Source organism: Lagenorhynchus albirostris, chromosome 10, assembly GCF_949774975.1.
Source record: "Lagenorhynchus albirostris chromosome 10, mLagAlb1.1, whole genome shotgun sequence".
In the NCBI taxonomy this organism is placed as follows: Eukaryota; Metazoa; Chordata; class Mammalia; order Artiodactyla; family Delphinidae; genus Lagenorhynchus; species Lagenorhynchus albirostris.
Window position 1 is genome coordinate 79,528,510 of NC_083104.1, and position 21,817 is coordinate 79,550,326.

The 21,817-nt window shown below is 40.5% G+C and overlaps 2 protein-coding genes across 3 annotated transcripts in view; both read left to right on the forward strand.

Moving 5' to 3' along the window:
• The window catches only part of LOC132527441 (DLA class II histocompatibility antigen, DR-1 beta chain-like), a 61,440-nt gene extending 58,463 nt beyond the window's left edge, over positions 1 to 2,977 (forward strand). Inside the window, exons 3-5 of the mRNA XM_060163120.1 lie at positions 403 to 684; positions 2,021 to 2,044; positions 2,359 to 2,977. Coding sequence (XP_060019103.1) covers positions 403 to 684; positions 2,021 to 2,044; positions 2,359 to 2,372 — 320 coding nt within the window. The 3' untranslated portion in view covers positions 2,373 to 2,977. The remainder of the gene's footprint in view (positions 1 to 402; positions 685 to 2,020; positions 2,045 to 2,358) is intronic.
• LOC132527440 (DLA class II histocompatibility antigen, DR-1 beta chain) lies at positions 557 to 21,584 on the forward strand. Of its 2 annotated transcripts, XM_060163118.1 has the most exons (7): positions 557 to 684; positions 13,119 to 13,219; positions 16,802 to 17,071; positions 19,324 to 19,605; positions 20,362 to 20,472; positions 20,941 to 20,964; positions 21,246 to 21,584. In XM_060163118.1, the coding sequence occupies exons 1-7, from the start codon at positions 680 to 682 to the stop codon at positions 21,257 to 21,259; spliced, it is 807 nt and encodes a 268-aa protein (XP_060019101.1). In that variant the 5' UTR covers positions 557 to 679; the 3' UTR covers positions 21,260 to 21,584. The 2 variants fall into 2 exon arrangements, with proteins under 2 accessions (XP_060019101.1, XP_060019102.1); XM_060163119.1 differs by lacking the exon at positions 20,362 to 20,472.
• The last annotated feature ends 233 nt before the right edge of the window (positions 21,585 to 21,817 follow it).

The window sequence follows — 21,817 nt, forward strand, 5'->3', positions numbered from 1 at the left end:
GATTCTCTATGCAGCAAAATTAACACTGTTGATATTTGATTCAGCGTTCTATCCATAAGAGACAGAGCCTGGATTTGAACCCAGGCAACATGGATTCAGAAATGACACTTTTAATTAAATGCCTTGCAAAGAGTTGTTAACACATCAACAATAAACTGCTTCATGCAATGGGAAAAAAAGACACACAAGTATCCTCAGCATCTCTAAAATCTAATGGGTCCATGCGGTAAGGGTTAAGTTCAGGATCATGGTACTAACTCCTAAAGTTGGGCCACATGGCCACCTTTGAGGGAGACCTGCCCAAGGCTGCAGTCTGGGACTGGAGAGTGGTTGCAGAAAGGCAGCCAACCAACAAGACTTACTCTCTCCCTCACTTATCCCCTCTACCTTTTTCTCTCCTAGTGGCGCCTACAGTGACTGTGTATCCTGCAAAGACACAGCCCCTGCAGCACCACAACCTCCTGGTCTGCTCTGTGAATGGTTTCTATCCAGGCCATGTTGAAGTCAGGTGGTTCCGGAACAGCCAGGAAGAGGAGGCAGGGGTGGTCTCCACAGGCCTGATCGCTAATGGAGACTGGACCTTCCAGACCATGGTGATGCTTGAAATAGTCCCTCAGAGTGGAGAGGTCTACACCTGCCACGTGGAGCACCCCAGCCGGACCAGCCCTGTCACAGTGGAATGGAGTGAGAAGCTTTCTGGCCTCATAAGTTCCCCAGCCACCAAGGAGGGGGTTTTGATTACCACTGATTGTCAGGTTTCTCCTCTCCCTGAACCATATTTTTATTTGCTTCATGTTCTTCTCTTTTTCAGCACGTTACTGGGAGTAGCCCTGTGATATCCTGTGATAGAAACCCTCTGATAGTTTGTAGATATCCTTTGATAGTTTCTATAAATACCTATACCCACTGGTGAGACAATTCTGCCTGGCAGGCAGAGAAGAAGTGTCCCTGTTCTGAGCCTCCATGATATCACAATTCATGGTCACCCCATTGCCCAAGGCACCAGACCCTTGGGCAATGTAAGGCTGGGCTTGTGCTTCTGACACTGTTTCTCTGAGATGTTCCCTGTGATCTGAGAAGGGGCACATCCTCTACAATGTAGGGACCTTCCTGACATGAGGGGAGTCCAACCTCACTTTTGCCTTTTATTAGCTCTGCCACCCTAGACAAGCTCCTTAACCTCATTCAGCCCCAGGGTCCTCATCTATCAGATACTGAAGTCTTGTGGCCTTATGTCAGGGCTGTAATATTTAAATGAATTCAGTGCCTTAACCTTGAAGCTACTCAGTGTGATTTAAAGATGTTTTCCTAGGTATGGACAATTACTCTATTTCTTCCAGGGAAGCCTTCTTTCCCCATTCTCAAAGCTCTCAGTCTTAGAGACTGAAATAGAGAAGTTGGATTTGGGATAAAAATCACTAAAACTAGCCTCTTTTCCCAGGGGCACAGTCTGAATGTGCTCAGAGCAAGATGCTGAGTGGAACTGGGGCCTTTGTTCTGGGTCTGCTCTTCCTTGGGGTGGGGCTGTTCATCTACTTCAGGAATCAGAAAGGTAAGGAACCTGTTGGCAGCTGAGACTCCCAACAGATGTTTTGGGGAAGAAATATGACTTTGACCGGTTAGTTCTCTCTATATCAATGACCCTGTATAAAATCTTTCTTTACCTAGTTGACCTCAAATTTCCTGGAAATCCAGAAATTGACAGTCCATGGTTAGCTGTGGTTGAAACATAAAAGGTGATGGCCTGCAGAGATAAGAAAAAGGTTAACATGCATGGAGATTTTGGGTGGAGATCCTGGGGCAAATGCAGGAAGAGACACAGGGGTGATGAAATTACACTGGATTTGTGTGACAGAAGCTTCATCCTCTCAGTGTCTGTTCTCTCTAACCTGGCATCATGTGAAGTGGGTTGTGGTGTTAGAGAAGTCTTAGGAGAGTTGTCTGGGCCCAGGGACATTGTGTTTGGGGATAGATTTACCTCCGTATCTTTTAAGTATATATCTTCCCTCCTCTTTTCCAGAACATCCTGCACTTCAGCCAACAGGTAATGCTCTTTAACTCTCTTTTAGGATCATATTTAGTCTCGCTATAACAGATGGTAGAAGTGACAAGACAGGAGACAGAAATAATGAGAAAGACTTTGGATCTGACTTCTGATCAAGCAGTTTACATTAAAGCTTCTTCTCTCCACTAAACAGAGGGCTTGAACTCTAAAAGTGGCTTTGGCTCAGGGAGACTTAAGAATTTTTCCCCTTCTTACTGCAGTGCTTTAACATGAAGGCCTGAGAGACAGAGAGAGGGAAAAAAGCTGCTTGTAAAGTTAAGACAGGAAATGACACTGTCCTCTGTCTCCTGTAGGACTCCTCCGCTGAAGAACCTTCTGTCCCGGCTTCTTCATGGCCTAAACAGGTCTCCTGCTTAGCTCTTATTCTTCCAAAACGAGAGTGTTTATCAGGATCTGGTTTGCTCCTGGTTGAGTGACCCTGCAGAAAACGTCCTTCTTGCTGGTTTCCTCAGCCCCCGCGTTTGACCTGGACATTCCTCATATTGTTTGCAACACCTTATCTTCATTCTTTCCTGGTTCCCTCTGTTTTCAATCTTTACTGCCTCCTGTGCACCTGATGTCATCTTCTGTCCATATTATTATATAATGTTTTTCTCAAATAAATATGGAGTAACAATCATCTGCTTCATACAGTTTCAAGGAAAGAAGAAGAAAGAAAAGAGAAAGGGAGGATTTCATCGCAAAACTATTAATGGTTATTATTTATATTCCTCAATTTTGGTCACTTGTGGAACTGGAGGTTTCCTTGTTTCTCTCCCTGTTTTTTCCTCGAGTTTTCTGCATTTTGTCATTAGGCATGTTTTCCTGAGCTAGGAGAAAGCCCTTAATTGACCCTATCATGATGGTTTCCTGCATCTTTGTAATCTCAAAGATAAGCACACTTTATAAAAATCTGTTATTATTTAAAAATTACGAAATTTATAATCATGCTCTTTTTCTCTTTTTCCATGATTTTTAAAGAAAGTATCTAATCCTGGGTTAGTTCACACCTTGATCACCTCTTTAATTAGACTAATGGTGGGCTTCAACATTTGTCTTTTTCTGTCACTCAGATAAACATCAGCGACATGCTGACTCTTTGGCTGGGATGCATTCTTCCCCATAAATAGGTTTTGGAAGGCCATCAGGACAGAGCCACAACTCATGTCAATAAGATGCATTTCTGAGGCCCTCCAGTTTCTGTCACAAACTTACTGTCTTTCAAGGGAAAATCCTGTATGGATCTTATCTCAGCAGAAATCAGAGACAATTCTGAGAAACAAAGGAAAATTTATGAATACAGGGATGTTCATTCAAACAATGAAATATCCTGCAGTTGGAAGACAAATGAGAATCCCTGTTATGGAATAATCCCCAAAATGCACTTTCAGTAGGTATAGGAGATTTGTATAGTATACAACATTTAAAAACAATAAGATAGAGGAGAATAGAAATATATCACTATACCCTATCTATCTATCTATCACTTACTTACATTTGTAAATATAAACAATGGCAGGAATTTTTTAAAAAAATGTTGCCTTTAGGGCCAGATGAGAGAATAGGTTGAAGGGGACAAATATGAAAGCCAGACTTTTTGGAATATATTTAATAGTTTTAACTTGAGGGACATTCAAATATTTTATGTAATAAAAAATTTAAATCAAAAGTTTAACAAGGAGATACATAAAAACTAAAAACAAACTGGAATGATTAAAACAAACTTGACAAAAAGTATATGATGGGAAACAAACTAGAAAAGTAAATCAAACTTTTTTTGACCCTTGCATAAAAGATTGTGGAACTATAATTGTAAATAAGTATATAATTCTAAATTCCAAAGACTTTAATAATGTAAGCGAGTTGGATAGGCTCAGAGAAAGGTAATTAAACTGGTTAAGAAGACGGTGGGTTCTGCTATTGTATTCCATCTGAAGAGTCAGTTTCAAATGTAAATCAAATCTAGACAGTAGTTAATAGATTCAGAAGTTTATTTCAAAGTAATAGTTGAATTCTCCACAGTCAGACATAACTATTATTTTATTTTCAAGCAAATTAAAAGCTTATTTTTGCATATGTTAATTATACTGTGTTATTTGTGTGAAACAGGTTATCATCCTGTAGGAGTTTGATAAACCAGTAGTCATGTCTGCAATGTGCATACAGTTGGGATAAGTTCTATTTGATCCCAGGGTTGCACCTTCACTGTCACTTTGTTCTCTGGGATGAAAAAGTAAGTTGTCTCATTTTATTTGAGACCTGTGGTGGGAAATGATAAGGTAGAAGTAAAGTATACGGTATGCATATATCTATGAAGATGCTTTCTAGCAAGTAGCAGATAATCCAATCTAACTGGCTTTACTTTTCTTTAAGTTATTTATCTCACATAACAGATAGACCCAAGGTAGGGAATCTCCAGAGTTGGTCAATTCATCAGGCCAGTTGCATCACCAATGATCTTAAAGGCAAGAAAAGAGAACTGTTTCTTCTCGTGTGGTTTTATAAGGAGCAACCAAACTTCTTCCAGAGTTTTCCCAATAGACCGACTTCCCCACACATTCGGAGGACCATGGATTACAACGGTAGGCTCAGACAAACCTTGATTCATCCTTTGTGACATGGGCCTGCCTCCCGTGATACACAAGGGAAGAAAAGGTTTAAAATCATCTTTTTTAGAGAGAAAGAAATGGTCCATGGGTAAGGAGGATGATTTTAGGGTATGGAAGTATTAGATTGTGTTTTTAGTGATTTCCTTATGAAGGATGATAGATATTTAATGGACAGCATCATTGCAAGGATTTTTTTTTAGCATTGAGACTTAAATATCAGCCGTAAGCCACTTCCTTCCCCCCAAAAAGCAAGCAAGCAGGAGGATTATTTACATGATTTTAGAGCGTATACTGACTCTTAATTTTGTGAGGGAAAGTATATTTTCCAGGGAAATTTTTTTTAAAGACACATAATGAGGAATGACTCACTTTTTAAAATGCTAAAACCTATTATACCTCTATTTCATTAAGCACTTTTTGGCATTCATTCATTATTTGTTATACACACCAGTAAAACAAAGTCCAGAATTAGATCCCTGGACATTTGACGTTTAGATTTGTATAGAGAGTTTCAAGTTGTTTGTCAGGTATAGCGCATACTCATTCCTTTAAACAAAATGGATACTTCACAAATATGCATGTGCAGATGTTCATAGCAACATTAGTTATTATAACACAAAACTGGAAACAAGCCTAGTATCCATCAGTCAGTGAATGGAAAAACAAAATGCACTGTATCTATACAATGGAAAACTATTTAGCAATAAAAAAGAACAAGTGAAACACATTTAAAGGAATTGATGATACATGATGCAAAATGGATGAACTTCAAAAATATACTAAGTGAAATAAGCCAGACACAAAAGACTACTTGTCATATGATTCCACTTACATGAAACATCTAGAAAAGGCAAATTTATAGACTGAAAGCGAATCAGTGGGTCTCTAGGGCTTGGGGTGGGGGTGGGAATTAACTGTAAACAGGAAACTTTTTGGGGTGACAGAAATGTTCTAAAACTGGATTGTGGCGATAGTTGCACATATCTATAAAATTACTAGAAATTTCCCAGTTGAGTATGATGTAAACTGTGGGTTTGCCATAATTAGCCTTTATTATGTTCAGCTCTGTTACTTCTAGATCCATTTTATTGAGAGTTTTAATCATAAATAGGTATTGAATCTTGTTAACTGCTTTTGATACATTTATTTAAATAATCATGTAAATTTTATCCTTCAGTTTTTAATATGGTGTATCATGTTGATTGATCTGCTGATGTTGAAACATCCTTTCATCCCTGTAATAAATCCCACATCATGGTGTATGGTCCTTTTAATGTATTGTTGCATTTGGTTTGTTAATATTTTGTGGAGGATTTTTACATGTATGTTCATCACAGAAATTGGCCTGTAATTTTTTTTGTGTGTGTTGTATCTCATTTTTCTATCAGGGCAATGTTGAATCATAAAATGAGTTAGGAAGCATTCTTTCCTCTTCAATTTTTTGGAATAATTTGAGAACAGTACGTATTAAATCATTGAATGTTTGGTAGACTTCATCTGTGAAGCCATCTGGTCTTGGATTTTTGTTTTTTGAGAGGTTTTTGATTATTCTTTCAATCTCTGGGCTGGTGGTTGGTCTATCAGATTTTCTGTTTCTTCATGAGTCAGTCTTGGAAGGCTGGGTGATTCTAGGAATATGTTTATTCTTCTAGGTTGTCCAATTTGTAGGTGTATAATGTTCATGATATTCTATTATAGTTCTTTGTATTTCTGTGTTATCCGTTGTTATTTCTCCTCTTTCATTTTGGATTTTATTTATCAGATCCTTTTCTCTCTCTCTCTCTCTTTTTTTTTCTTAGTCAGTCTAGCTAAAGATTTGAGAATTAAAAAAGAAAAAGTTTTGCCAATTTTGTTTATCTTTTCAGTGAATCAGCTCTTAGTTTCATTGATCCTTTCTGTTGCCTTTTTACTCTCTATTTCATTTATTTCCACTCAGATCTTTAATATTTGCTTCCTACTGTCTTTGGGATTCATTTATTCTTCTTTTTCTAGTTCCTTTAGGTGTAAGGTTAAATTGTTTATTTGAGATTTTTCTTGCTTCTTGAGGTAGGCCTGTATTGCTATAAATGTCCCTCTTAGTATTTCTTTTGCTGCATCCAAAGGTTTTGGTATTTCATATTTTAATTTTCATTTATCTTTAGGTACTTTAAAAATTTCTTCTTTGATTTCTTCATTGACCTAACGGTTATTTGGTAGCATGTTGTTCAGTCTCTGCGTATTGGTGATTTTTCCAGCTTTCTTCTTGTAGTTGATTTCTATTTTCATACCACTGTGATCAGCAAAGATGCTTGCTATGATTTGAATCTTCTTAAATTTATTGAGACTTGTTTTGTGTCTCAACATATGGTTTATTCTTGAGAATGTTCCATGTGCACTTGAGAAGAATGTGTATTCTGCTGCATTTGGATGGAATGTCTTTACAAATATTTAAAATCCATCTAGCCTAATGTTTTATTTAAAGCCACTGTTTCTTTGTTGATTTTCTGTCTATATGGTCTATCCACTGATATAAGTGCAGTGTTAAAGTCCCCTACCATTATTGTGTTGAGTGTTGATTTCTCCCTTTAGATAGATTAATACTTGGTTTATATATTTTGGTGCTCCTGTGTTATGTGCACATATATTAATAACAGTTATGTCTTCTTAATGAATTGTTCCCCTTATCATTATAAAATGTCCATCTTTGTCTCTTTATCTTTTTTGGCTTGATGTCTGTTTTGTCTGATATGAGTGAGGCTCCACCCATTTTCTTTTGACTGCCATTTCCTTGGAGTATCATCTTCCATCCCTTCACTTTGAGCCTGTTTGTCTTTATAGCTGAGGAGAGTCTCCTTAGAGGCAGCATATAGTTGGGTCTTGTGTGTTAATCCATCCATCCACTGTGTGCCTTTGATTGGTGAATTCAATTCATTTACATTTAGGGTGATTATTGATAAATGAAAACCTAGCACTAACATTTTGTCTTCTCTTTTCTGGTTGCTCTATATCTCCATTATTTCTTTTCTTTGTGTCTCTGTCTGCCATTTTAGTTTGGTGGTTTTGCATAATGTTTTTCTCAGTTTCCTCTTTTTTGTTTCGTGTGTCTGCTCTAGGTTTATGTCTTTTGGTTACCTTGAGGTTTGTATAGAATGTCTTACAGATAAAATAGTCCTTTTTCTGTTGATAGCATCGTATCTCCATTTGCCCATATGGGTTCCATCCTTCTCCTCTTGTTCTCTTATGTTTCTGTTGTCTAAAATTATCCCTTTCCATGTTGTGAGCTTGTTACCAAATTGAGGCAGCTATAGCTATTTTTACTGCTTTTTTTCCTCCCTTTCCCCTTCATGCTATAATGAAGTGTTTTAAGATCTGTTGTGATATAGAGTTGCAATTTTCTGATTCTGTCTGTCAGTATATCACCTTACTTAAAGTTTTGTATGCTTTTGCCTTTATGTCTCAGGTAGAAGGGCACTTTCAACTTTTCTTGTAAGGTTTATGTTGGTGACCTCCTGCAGCTTTTGTTTGTCTGGGAAAGCCTTTACTTCTCCTTCATATCTGAATGATAACTTTGCTGGATAGAGTATTCTTGGCTGACAGTTTTTACCTTTCAGAAGTTTGAGTTTGTCATTTCACCTTTCTGTCGAGTTTCTGCTGAGAAACCTGCTGATAGTCTAATGAGGGTTCCTTTGGAGTATACCATCCTTTTTCCTTGGCTGCCTTTAAAATTCTTTCTTTGTCATTAATTTTTGAGAGACTTAATGTAATGTGTCTTGCAGAGGTCTTTTTGCATTGAGATAATTAGGTTTGTTCTTAGCTTTGTGGACTTGCATATCCAGTTCCTTTCACAGGTTTAGGAATTTCTCAGCTATTATTTCTTTGAATAAACTCTTTGCTCCCTTCTCCCTCTTTTTTTATTTATTTTTTGTGATACCCATTATCCTAATTTTCCCTTTGTAAAAGAGTCAAATAATTCTCATAGAATTTCTGCATTTATTTTTAGATCTTGAGTCTCTTTTCTCTTCTGCTTGTATCATTTCTAGATTTCTGTCTTCAAACTCATTAAGTCTCTCTTCCATATGGTCTCCTCTATTTCCAATGCTTTTAATGCATTCTTCATCTCATTTATTGATTTCTTCAGCTCTAGGATTTCTGTTTTTTTCTTTTTAGAGTTTCTACCTCTTTTGTAAATATTCCTTATGTTCATTAATTTTATTCCTGAGCTCATTGAACTGCCTTTCTGGATTTTCTAGTAGCTCGTTATTTTGAAATCTCTGTCAGATCACAATAGTCCATGACTTTAAGTTTGGTTTCTGGAGAATTGCCATTTGTCATTTTCTCTTTGTGGTACCATGTAACAATGGTTCTTCATGGTGGTTGAAGAGTTGTTCCTCTGCTGGTGTATTTGAAGTAGTGAACACCTTTCTTCTTTAGGTAAAGCTTTAAAAAAATTTTAAAACTTTAATTCTGAGTTCTTTCTGTGGTTTCCAGTAGGTGGTGCTACAGCACAGGTTTTTGGTTTCTCCTACTAGCGCTGCCTCTGATTATGTTTGAGAGTTGGCAATTTCCACCTCTCACTGCCTCTGTCAGAGGTGTTGGCCACCTAGTACCCTCGTTGCTACTGCTTGTACTTCCTGGGTCATTGGTACCTTGCAGCTGCTAGTGTCACTGGCATTGCCACCTGGGGCAATGGGATGATGGGCACTTCTGGATGGAGCATGGGGGTCTCCTGAGTCACAGGCTCTGCTGCTGTTGGGAGGGGAAGAAGAGGGTGGGGGGAGGGGGGCCAGGGTCAAGGGCTTTTCTACTCTGTCCTGAGTTGTCAGGTACACTGGAACCACCACTGTGGGCAGAGGCCGGGGGGATGGAGTTGTGGGTTCCTCTGTGATGGAAGGATGGGGTTGTAAATCCCCCTACTACTGCTGCCTAGTTCCCTGTGGCTGTGGGCACTGTTGTGGCCAGGAGGCTAGAGTCCTGTGCTCCACCTCCCCTGTGGCTGCTGGGTTCCCTAGGGCTGTGAGCTCAGCTGCTTAGGCTGGGGGCGCTGGATCACAGGCGCCACCTTCACTGTTTTCCCGCTTTGCCTCCTTTGTGTGTTCCAGTCCACCCACCTGCAGATATATAGATGTGTGGAATTCTCCGGCATCCTGGTGTGTCAGGCAGGGCCATCTTTGTTGAGTTGTGGATGTTTCAGTGGTTGTAGATGAGGGGGACAGACAAAGGAAACATCTCACTCCACCATGATGATGATGATGTTACTCTCACCGTTTCTTATTAATAATATTTTTTCCTTAAATGAAGAGATCACTGACCTGCTTCTCACTAAATTCCAGTTTAGTGGTGGTAGCTTCCGAAAACTACAGAGAATATTCTGAGACTATTTGGACAAGACTCATTCTACGCCAACTGGCTTGCTGACAACTAAGACCCCATTTTCCCCAATGTATTGCAACCCTTCAGGCTTACTACAAGTGAGTCCTAGGCTGTGACGATTAGTAGTACTCAAGGCATTCTGTAATGATACAAATTTCAGTCCTCCTGTTGTTCAACAAGTCTGTGTTTCTGATGCCACTTGTTTGCTTGCACGAGTGTTGCAATTTATTTTCCATAAAAACAAACCTGTTGTCTCACACAACAAGAGCAAAGACTAGAACTTCTGTACTGATAACCACTCTCTTCCAGAAACCAGTATAACTGCCTTTTCTTCAGGAAATAAGCCTTTATTTGACACTTCTCTTACAGAGTAGAAGCTGAGCAGGATTGCTTCTCCTCTTGCCTTCCGTGAAGGAACTCAGCCTCAAGATCACCTGTGGGAGCAATGGTTCGGTGACAATTGCTGCATTGTTTTACGTGAACTGTCCTTCTATTGAATTAATATTGCAGAAAAGTTGAAATATATAATATTTAGAGCAGCACATTTTTATTATTCATAACTGTATACAACGTACAGAATTTAGGTCATTGGTTCATTCTCTTTTAAAATAAATCTGTAAGATTTGTATATTGTACGTGAAATTTATATGAAGAAGTTTTGGTAGTGCTCTCTTTAACTATGTTTCAGTATATATATTATACAATTAGTAAATTGCACATCAAACTTATATGAACAAGTTTTGATACTGTTCTCTTTAATTCTATTTCAGTATGTTCTTGATATAGAATTACTTTTCTTTGCCATTCTTTTTATCCTATAATCTAAGGGGAACCTTAGTTTGACTTTCTCAGATTTTCACATGTCACAACTAGTTAATTCTGTGTAAATTATGATTTTCTCTTGGTCAAATTAAGCATGAGATTCTCATGGTTGCAACTGCACAATATCCAATAGTACTGAACTATCACTGGAGTCTTAGGGACATAGATTGTTCTGGAATCCAGGGACAATAGTGACTTCTACCCAACCTCTCCAAGAATTTTGAATTTTCCACATTAATAGAAATATATTATTCCATGGTAAGCAAGATACTATTTCTATTCTACTCCAAAATGTTCAGATTAACACTACATTATGCCAAGAAATCTAAAATAATGATTGGGGACCATGGATTAGATTTAGGAATTTGGAGGCCTCTGCAACCTCAATAAGCAGGAGACTTGTGGGGAGCAACGGGCATTATTACATAAGACAAATGCAAACACTGTCATTTCCAGAGGAGGGTTACAATGTTGATGAAGGGAAATTTTAAAGAATTACAATTGCTATACTGTAGCTACTTCAATTTACATGATGCTGTCAGTCATTAAAAGGAGTAGTTTTATTGATACACATATCCGTGAATTAAAGTGATAAAAATAGTTTAAATGTAAGGGACATTATTTTCTTTAGAAATTAAATCTGAGGTGGTATGATGTGATGGCTGAGTTTGCAGGGTTTGCAATCACATGTAACTTGGCTCAATCTGGAGTGTACCATTTACTAGTCTTGTATCCTTGCAAAGATTATCTAACCTCCTTCCACTATTTTATTTTCTCCATTTGCAGGATTAAAAAGGGTACTTGAATCACTGAGATGACGTGAGAATTACATTTTAAAAAGACATGTAAAAAGTCTTTGTATAATTCTGGGTACTAAGTAAAGCTCTCAAAATTTACTCAATAAATTTTAATCATTTTAAAGCAGCATGATGAGTATGGTCACTAGAAATATTAAGGCACATAAAGAATGGCTTGGGCAGAGGTGTGAATTAATGCATAATTTTAAATAAATAGTTGCATTTAAAGTCCATTCTAAATCTGAAATATTATATTTATGTTAATATAATGTGTAATAATAATCTAAAAGTAGAATTACATTTTTAAGATTATATGACTACATCAAAGGGTATAATTCGTAGTTTTTTCATAGGGTTCTATTTATGAACACTCCATAATGTATTCATTAGCAACATCTTCTTATAATATCTTCTGGGGATAAAGCAAGAGAAGGTGAATTATAAGAGGACATGTTCCCAAGAAAGTAAGAAAATCCTAATGGGAGCCAAGAATAAGGAATTGAACGTATTTTACATAAAATATTAATTATTCTAAAGAGGAGGTGTTGTGTCAAAGGCTGACTGACTTTTTATCGATCTTTCAGTCACTTGCAAACTCTAATCAGTACAGCTGGCTTTATCACACTGTTAAGTTAAATGTTACAAAGATGCCTTCAAGATCTTCCATTCCATGCAGATTGCCTCCTCTAAGCCCCTTTCTGTATGAATATTCTGGAGGTGCCACTAAACTTAGACAGCATCAGGAGACAAACCTGTAAAGTTTTTTCACTCTGTTAAGTAATTCACTAAATTTCCATTTCCTTTAGTTTATCAGAGACACCCCTGCCTGTCAGGAAGTACAGATTATACTCCAAACAACAGCTATAATTCTGTCACATCATCAGTTACCAGGGGATGGTGTTCCTTAAAGCATCCAGAGAATCACAGCATTTTTCAGTATTGTTATACCTGAAAGATCACAGTGCCTTCATTTCAGTTGCAGAGGTTAAATAATTTCGCCAAATCTACAAGTACAAGAAGGACCAAATTAAAGGTCTCCTAAATTGCAATCACTTTCTCTCTACCTGCTCAACTCCTAAACACACTCACACATATATTTGTCAAAATATCTATGTCTTCGAGTAAGAGAAATGAATGATCTTTAGGCTCAAACATGTGACACATCATTGACCAGCAGGGAGCTGGCTCTCAAGAGAAGCCCAAATAAAATGTGTCAGATACAACTGGATCAAACATTTAAAGCACTAAATTAAAACAATCCTTTTAATGGAGGAAATTCTAAGTTTCAGAAGAGCACCTTCACACTGAATCTCTGACCAGTAACTGATGATGTTTCTCGTCTGTGATGCTGATTGGTTCTCCAACACTGAGCTAACCCAATCCAGGAGCAAATACTGAATTCCTTGGTTGGTATCACTTGGGTGGAGGAGAGTCGCAGTTCCCAATTCAGCGAGGCTTGCCTGCTCCCCTCACACCCTGTCCTCTCCTGTTCTCCAGCATGGTGTCCCTGTATTTCTCCGGAGGCTCCTGGATGGCAGCTCTGACAGTGATACTGATGGTGCTGAGCCCGCCCCTCGCTTGGGCCAGGGAGACCCCATGTAAGTGAACACTTTGGGGGGTGAGCTATTGTGGGGTGGGGGAAGGAAGGGAGTTAGCTTTATCTCTGGGTCCAGACCAGCCTTCTTTAAAAGTTGTGACTTTTCGGGCTTCCCTGGTGGTGCAGTGACTTTGTTTTTAGTGACCACCTATCTTTATCACATGGATCTCCAATCTATCTACCACAAAAGGTGCCTGGATACTTGCCCTCTCAATGAGTGTGGCATACGTAGCCTCCATATCTATAGTCTATTTCTTCTCAAGTGTCCTGCAATGAACCTTCCCCAGCCTTGCATCCCATCCCTTCAGGTGTTTGAAAAGATTTAGAAAAAATGATGTTAAAATAATTCTCCATTAACAGATCTCTTTATTATGTTGAATGTACAAGAAAAAGGGAAAGTTTCTCTGAAGATTTTATGGAGAATCTAAATAATTAGGAAGATCTCTCCTAGAAGGTCCTGTGTTATGTCCTCAACAGGATCTGTGATGCTGCTACCTCTCCCTAATATATGAGGATGTATCAAGGGACTCCCCTATTATCTTCTTTCCATTTTCCCTGAACTCCAATGTTTATAAGGTTTGAATCCCTGTACTAGGAGTTCTTTGACAGAAGTTGGGGTTAGTTTTCTCTCTATTGCTCCTGGGTAAGGCACCCTGGAGCTGAAGCAGGGATTCTTAGTACTTGGAATGACCCTGTAGATAAAGAGCACCTATGGGGTGTTCTTTGATGCCTTAAAAAATGTAAGCCATCTTCTGAACACCCAACACAGGTTAGTGACCATTATGAATCTATTTTGAGCCTTTCTTTTTTTTTTTTTTTTTTAAAAAAATTTATTTATTTATTTATTTATGGCCGAGTTGGGTCTTTGTTGCTGTGCGCGGGTTTTTCTCTAGTTGTGGCAAGCGGGGGCTACCCTTCGTTGCGGTGCATGGGCTTCTCATTGCGGAGGCTTCTCTTGTTGCGGAGCATGGGCTCTAGGCATGAGGGCTTCAGTAGTTGTGGATCACGGGCTCTAGAGTGCAGGCTCAGTAGTTGTGGTGCATGGGCTTAATTGCTCTGCAGCATGTGGAATCCTCCAGGACCAGGGCTCGAACCCGTGTCCCCTGCATTGGCAGGCGGATTCTTAACCACTGCACCACCAGGGAAGCCTAAGCCTTTCTATACTATCAGTTTCCCTCCTATCTCCCCCTTCTCTGGCCGAGGCATAGAATAAATTATATGAAATTCTGATTTTGTAGTTCACAGATAGTCAAATATCTGCAGTTTTACATGGGAAACCATGTACCTCATTAGGGTACAAACAGTGTGAAAGTTGTTTCCATCCCATTGGGCTGAAAGCTGGTAAGCAAGTCAAGGGAACTCATTGGTCTCTTGGAGTCTTGGACCCAAATTTCATAAGATCATGCATCATGCCCTCTGTTTTCCTTAATCAGTTATGTTTGGTTACCTCAAATTTTAGTTCCTCCCTATTTTCCCCAGCTATGTCATCACCAGATCTGATAACCCCCGAAGTATGCACAAACCCTCAGCATTATAACAGGTTCACTGGATGATTTCGAACATAATGAACTCTTCCCCTTCCCTTAAAATTACCATTTTCTACCTGTGAATGTTCCTTCCAACTAGTAGAAGAAGAAAGAGGAAATTTGGGTTTTTCATGAGAAGTAGAAGGGATATAATGTGTCATCAGAATAAAAGAGTGTTGGAGCTGAACCCTTTCTTGCTTTCTGGGATGCCCACAAAAATCATTTCCTAGAACCCTGGGTTTATTAATTTAGACTACAAATATTTTTCTGAGCAACTATTATTATATGCTGGGCTCTATTCTGGGCTCAGACAATCCTATTTGAATAAGATAGAAAAATCCCCAATTATCTTGGAACTTACTTAATGACAAGAAAGACAACAATCCAATAAACATTTAACAACAACAATGACAACCAACAAAACCAAAAAAAACATTTCAGAGAGCAGCAAGTCCTCTGAAAAGAATAGTTCAAGGTTATGGGACAGAGAGTATTGGATTCACCTGCCTTCAATTCAAGTGTCTAGGGAGCTCTCCCTGGAAAGGTGACATTCAACTGAGACATAAATGATGAGAAGAAGCCAGACATGTGAGGGATCTAAGGGACAGATGCTCCAGGGAGAGGGACCAAGGGAAAGGCCAAACTGTGGGAAGATGTTTGCTGTTTAAGGGACAGAAAGAAGGCTAGAGTGACTGAAGCAGAGCAAGCAAGTTGGGGAGTGAAATAAGATGAGGTTGGAAAGGAAATCAGGAACCAGATCATATTAGGCCCTGATGGTCATGGTGAGAACTTTGATTTTTATTTGTGGAGATATGTGAAGACAGAGTCCTGAGGGATAAGGTTGACCTTCTATCCACCAAACCCCACCATTTAATTCATTAACAAGTCATACAACAATCTACCCCAAGTCTGTTCACTCTATTTTTACTACTGTCTTTGTCAGTACCACACTAAATGAAGCCACAAGCACACCTTCACTGGAGAATTCTACCATGTTCCTAAATGGTCTCCCTGTCTCCACTTGTGAACTCCTAAAATCCAATCTCTATGTGGTACCTACAATTATTTCCTAAAAGTAAACATAAATGACCCTCCTTGTAACGCTTCAGTAGCTTCACGTATCTCTACCTAACCCAGGTTAGGGTTAGGGTTTCCCATTACATTTAGTATGAAGTCAAAATCCTAACATTGTCTCCAAGGCTTCTAAGTACCCCATACCATTTCTCCAGTCTAGTCTTTTACTCTCCTCCTTCCTCACTCTCTGTGCTCAGTGAACTGTTTTTTTTTCTGATTTCTTGCAGAAGTTCATCATGTCTTTCAAGCTTCTGCACACGATATTACCCTTACCTGAAATATGCCTCCTCTTTCCCTCACATACACCCCCCTACACCCACTCTCCCTTTCAGCTCACATCAACTTAACCTTTCATGTCACATCTTAAATATCAGTCTTTAGAGACTACTTCTCTGACACCCTAACATAAATTATTCTCTGTTCTAGATCTCCACGCTTTTCTTGTGACATTTCTGGCTCCTGTATAATTAATTCTTGTGTGGTTGGGTTTTGTCCATCACTTGCATTAAATTTTATGCTCCTAGAAGGTAGGGGAGATGTTTGTTTTTCCTTCTGTGGAATCCCAGGGGCAGCAGCACAGGCTTGGCACAAGGTCAGCACTAGGTAAGGAAGTGTTTCAGCAACAGCTAAAGGGTCATGGGATGAGAGGAGGAAGCAGAGAGTGTTTTTCTGGTGGAGGCATTCAGGAGGAGGTGGTGATGGGGCAAATCCCCGTCCGGCTCCGGTTTGGAGGTCTCCAGCCAAGTACAGAGCTGACTGCATCCCAAATGCCTTAGGATCAGAGGGGTCTCCTCCACCCACCATGGTCTCTCTTGACCCTGCAGATCAAAGATGAACCCGTGGGGTAGTTGGGGGTGCCAGTGGGGCCAATAAGGGAGTGTCAGTGTCCCGTCCTCCGTCTGGGTGCCCTGCATTTGTGGTTATTGCCTTCAGTCTCTTCCCAGGAGCCCGCCCAGGTAATCAGATCTTTCCTGTCCCCACAGCACTTTTCATGTATCAGTTTAAGGGCGAGTGTCATTTCTCTAATGGGACAGAGCGGGTGCGGCTCTTGGTTAGAGACATCTATAACCGGGAGGAGCACGTGCGCTACGACAGCGACGTGGGCGAGTACCGGGCGGTGACCGAGCTGGGCCGGCCGGCCGCCGAGTACTGGAACAGCCAGAAGGACCTCCTGGAGCGGAGACGGGCCGAGGTGGACACGGTGTGCAGACACAACTACGGGGCTGCGGAGAGCTTCACGGTGCAGCGGCGAGGTGAGCGCGGGGCTGGGCGGCCAGCGGGCGGGGGCGCAGTGCGTGTGAGTGTGTGTTTGAGACAGAGACAGAGAGACACGGAGACGGGGACAGAGGAGACTGCGTTCGGGGGGCGGGGGGTGTGTAGGGCTGTGAGCAAGTACAAGTTAGGCGGGTTCCTGTGAGAGCCTGTTTGGAGACCGTGTGTGATTTTGTCAGTGACTGTGAGAGGGGAGAGAGCGTGTGTGGTGTGGGGAGGCCCGGGAGGGAGGGGAGGTGTGGCGGGACGGGTGCAGGAGGGAGGCTCCGGGCGTCCTTGGTGGTCCCTGTGGGGGAGGGGAGGGGGAGGGGAGGAAACCCCGACTGGGGTGGGCGGTTAGAGATGAGGGAGGGACTTCAAGGTGTCTATGGTTGGGGGAAGGTTTGGGGAAGGAAAGGTGAGGAAAGTGAAAGGATTGGGAGCCTGTGAGGAGAAGAGTCACAGTGTGCTCTGGGCACACACCCTCTTACTCCTGACACCCCGGAAATAAGTGTGCCGTGTCTGTGTGTGTGTAGGAGCACTTCACTGAGAAAAAGGTGTCAGACTACTTTTTGACAGGTGCGGGCAGGGGAGCCTCTGTGGCACCTCTGATCTCTCTGAAGCTTATTTCAGGTCTGAATTTCTTGCTTTTTTCCTCCTTAGTATATATATTTTACATAGTTGAAATGATTGTGAAATCAACTTTTTGAATTATAATTTTGTTACTTAATATCCTGATGTTACTATTTTTTATAACGCTAGTAGTATTTGAGTAGTTACATATTATCCTTTTTATACTTGTAACAATTTACCTCATTTTACTTTACATTCCCCTTTATTAGATCTTTTTTCAACATTACCAAACAGTTGAAAATTTATATCTTTTTGTTTTTATTTAAAATTTCTTTGATTTCTAAGGTTCTTGAACATTTTTCACATATTTATTGGCTGACCTTTGTTATGGCTCTAAGAATTATCTATTGTTGACTATCTCCGGGTCCTGGCGGTTTTCTCGGTGATTTTATGAGTTCTCTATGCATTAAGAATAACAAGTTGCTGACATTTGATTTTGCTTTTTCTCCAGTCTGTGGTTTATGTTTTGATTCTGTTCATTATATTCCAAGTTAGGAATTTAAACATTTTTATTTAATGAAATATACTGCAAAATTGTTAGTGATGATTTACCATCAATCTTAAATCTACCACTTTGCATTATTGTAAAAATGTTTTTCCCCCCAGGTTTCTCTTTTGCAAATAATAATTGTGTTTATTGTGACTGGTGGTGTCAAGGGTTGTCTCAGGAACTAAGCACACATATTAATGAGTCTCAGACCCTGCCCTGAACTGAAATGCCAGCTTAAAAAGAAAAACAATTGTAAAATGATACAATTCCAGTAATAGATCTGCTTGTTTTGCAAAGCAGAAGAATTGATCAGCTGAGTGTAATAATAAGCTTTTGTTTTGGTTTTGTTTGTTTTTTTTTTAATGAGTGACTTTACTTGGTCCTTTCTCTCCCTTTCAGGAATCATGCTTTCCTTGGAACTCAACTCAGAGTTCAAGAGTCACCTTTGTCTATTCCTGCTTCCCAGGGTAGAACCCTTTCTGTGGTGTTCTAAGGTGTGAGTGTAGCATTCCCAGGATTTTATCTTCTGTCTCCCCATCTACCCCAAGCTGTCCTCTAATTTATCCACACTGCTTTGAGTCATATTTTCTCTCCAAGTAAATGAAGATAGTAAATAACTAACATATATTAAAGACTAAGTTCCAGCCATCGTTTCACATACTTCAGGTACATTAATCCTCACATAACCCTAAGAGGTAAGTTAGTATTATTATCCCCCTTTACAGGTGAGCAACCTGAGGCACAGAGGAATTTTAAAACTCACCTAGGATCAATCAGTAGGAGGCAGAGCCTGGATTTGAACTCAGGCACCCTGGCTCCAGAAATCATGCTATTAATAATACACTATATACTGTGCAAAGATTTGTAAACACATCAATTCAACAATGAATAACTCTTTCATGCTATGAAAAACAAAACAATAGAAAACAAATTTCCTGAACATCTGTCAGATCTAATGGGCCCATACTGTAAGCATTAAAGTCAAGTCTTATGGCACTAATTTCTGTTGGGCTACATAGCCAGCTTTCAGGGAGGCCTGCCGGAGACTGGAGACTGGGGGCAGAAAGGCAGCCAACCAATGAGACTTACTCTGTCTCCCTCACTTATCCCCTCTACCTTTTTCTCTCCTAGTGGCACCTACAGTGACTGTGTATCCTGCAAAGACACAGCCCCTGCAGCACCACAACCTCCTGGTCTGCTCTGTGAATGGTTTCTATCCAGGCCACATTGAAGTCAGGTGGTTCCGGAACGGCCAGGAAGAGGAGGCAGGGGTGGTCTCCACAGGCCTGATCGCTAATGGAGACTGGACCTTCCAGACCATGGTGATGCTTGAAACAGTCCCTCAGAGTGGAGAGGTCTACACCTGCCACGTGGAGCACCCCAGCCGGACCAGCCCTGTCACAGTGGAATGGAGTGAGAAGCTTTCTGGCCTCATAAGTTCCTCACCTACCAAGGAGGGGCTTGCTTACCCCTGAGTGACAGGTTTCTCCTCTCCCACAGCATGTGTTCATTTGCTCTGTGTTCTCCTCTCCTTCAGCTGAGGTTATTATTGAGGATATCACAGGAACCTTATAATATCCTGTGATAGAAATCCTCTGATAGTTTACAGATATCCTATGATATCTTCTACAAGTACCTACACCCCCTGGGAGGCAATTCTGCCTGACATGCAGAAAAGAGGTGTCCTTGTTTTGAGCCTCCATGAAATCTCAGGTCATGGTCACTACATGGCCCTGGGCACCAGTCTTCTGCCTCAGGCTGGGCTTGTACTTCTGACACTGTTTCTCTGAGATGTTCACTGTGATCTGAGAAGGGGCACATCCTCTACAATATAGGAACCTTCCTGACATGAGGGGAGTCCAACCTCAGTTCTGCCTTTTATTAGCTCTGTCACCCTAGACAAGCTCCTTAACCTCATTCAGCCCCAGGGTCCTCACCCATCAGATGTTGTAGTCATGGCCTTACATCAGGGCTGTGATATTTAAATGGGTTCAGTGTCTTAACCTTGTAGCTACTCTGTATTTTTAACCTCTTTTCCAGAAATGACCAGTCAATCTAGTTCTTCCAGGGCATCCTTCTTTCCCCATTCTCAAAGATCTCAATCTCAGAATCTCAATTAGAGAAGTTGGATTTGGGATAAGAATAACTAAAACTAGCTTCTTTTCTCAGGGGCACAGTCTGAATCTGCTCAGAGCAAGATGCTGAGTGGAATCGGGGCCTTTGTTCTGGGTCTGCTCTTCCTTGGGGTGGGGCTGTTCATCTACTTCAGAAATCAGAAAGGTAAGGAACCTGTTGGCAGCTGAGATGCCCCACAGACTTTTTTGGAGGAAGAAAGATGGTTTTGCTCAAGTTTGTTCGCTGTATATCGGTGACCCTGTGTAAAACTTTTATTTCCCCTTTATTGACCTCAAATTTCCGGAAATCCAGAAATCAACAGTTCATGGTTACTTGTGGTTGAAAAATAAGAGGTGATGGCCTGTAGAGATAAAAGAAGAGTTAACATGCATGGAGATTTTGGGTGGAGATCCTGGGGCAAATGCGGGAAGAGACACAAAGGCTGATGAAATTACACTGGATTTGTGTGACAGAAACTTCATGGATCACATGCTCCTCGTGTCTGCTCTCCTGTCTACCCTGGCATTAGGGGATATATGTTGTGGGGTAGAGATATATCAGGTGGGGGCCTGGGGCTGGGGACAGAATTCCTTCCATATCCTTTAAATATATATCTTCTCTTCTCTTTCCCAGGACACTCTGGACTTCAGCCAACAGGTAATGCCCTTTAATCCTCTTTTAGAGATAGATTTGGTCTCCTAGAACTGGTTGTAGAGAAGACAAGACAGACATAATGGAAAAGACTTTGAATTCTAAACTTCTTCTGGCCACTTAACAAAAGGCCAGTTCTCTAAAGTAGCTTTGGCTCAGGGAGATCTAGGAATTTTTTTCCCCCTTCTTGCAATACTGCTTTAACATGAGACCCTGGGAGAGGGGGAAAGAAGCTGCTTGTAGAATTAGCTTGTAGTAAAAACAACGCTATCTTCTGTCTTTTGCAGGACTCCTAAACTGAAGTGAAGATAATGACACTCATAAGAGAAAGAACCTTCTGGCTTAGCTACTTTGCAGCATGAAAGTGTTTCCTGTTGGGCTTTTAATCCACAAAGAGAGTACTTTCTCAAGATCTGGTTTGCTCCTGCAGAAAATCTCCTCCCTGATGGCTTCCTCAGCCCCTGCCCCTTGACCTGGAAATCTGGAATATTGAAAGCAGTATCCTATCTTCATTCTTTCCTGGTCCCTTTTATATTGAAGCCTTATGGCCTCCCTTTCATGTGAACACATCTTTAACCCACATTTCTTTACAAAGTTTTGCTCAAATAAACGTGGAGTGAGAAGCATCTGCCTGATAGAGCTTCAAGGAAAAACGTAGGCAAAAACGAAAAGAGAGAGAGAGAGAGAGAGAAAGAAAGGGAGTGTCTGGTGGGGAGGGTGGGCAGCGGGAGGGTGAGAATTTCCCTCTCTATCCTTCCTGAGTTCCTGTGGCTAGACTATTAATAAAATTGATGCAAGACAGATTAGCAAGAGAAAAAGAAACAAATTTTAATTCACGTGCATGGAGGTCTCTAGAAAT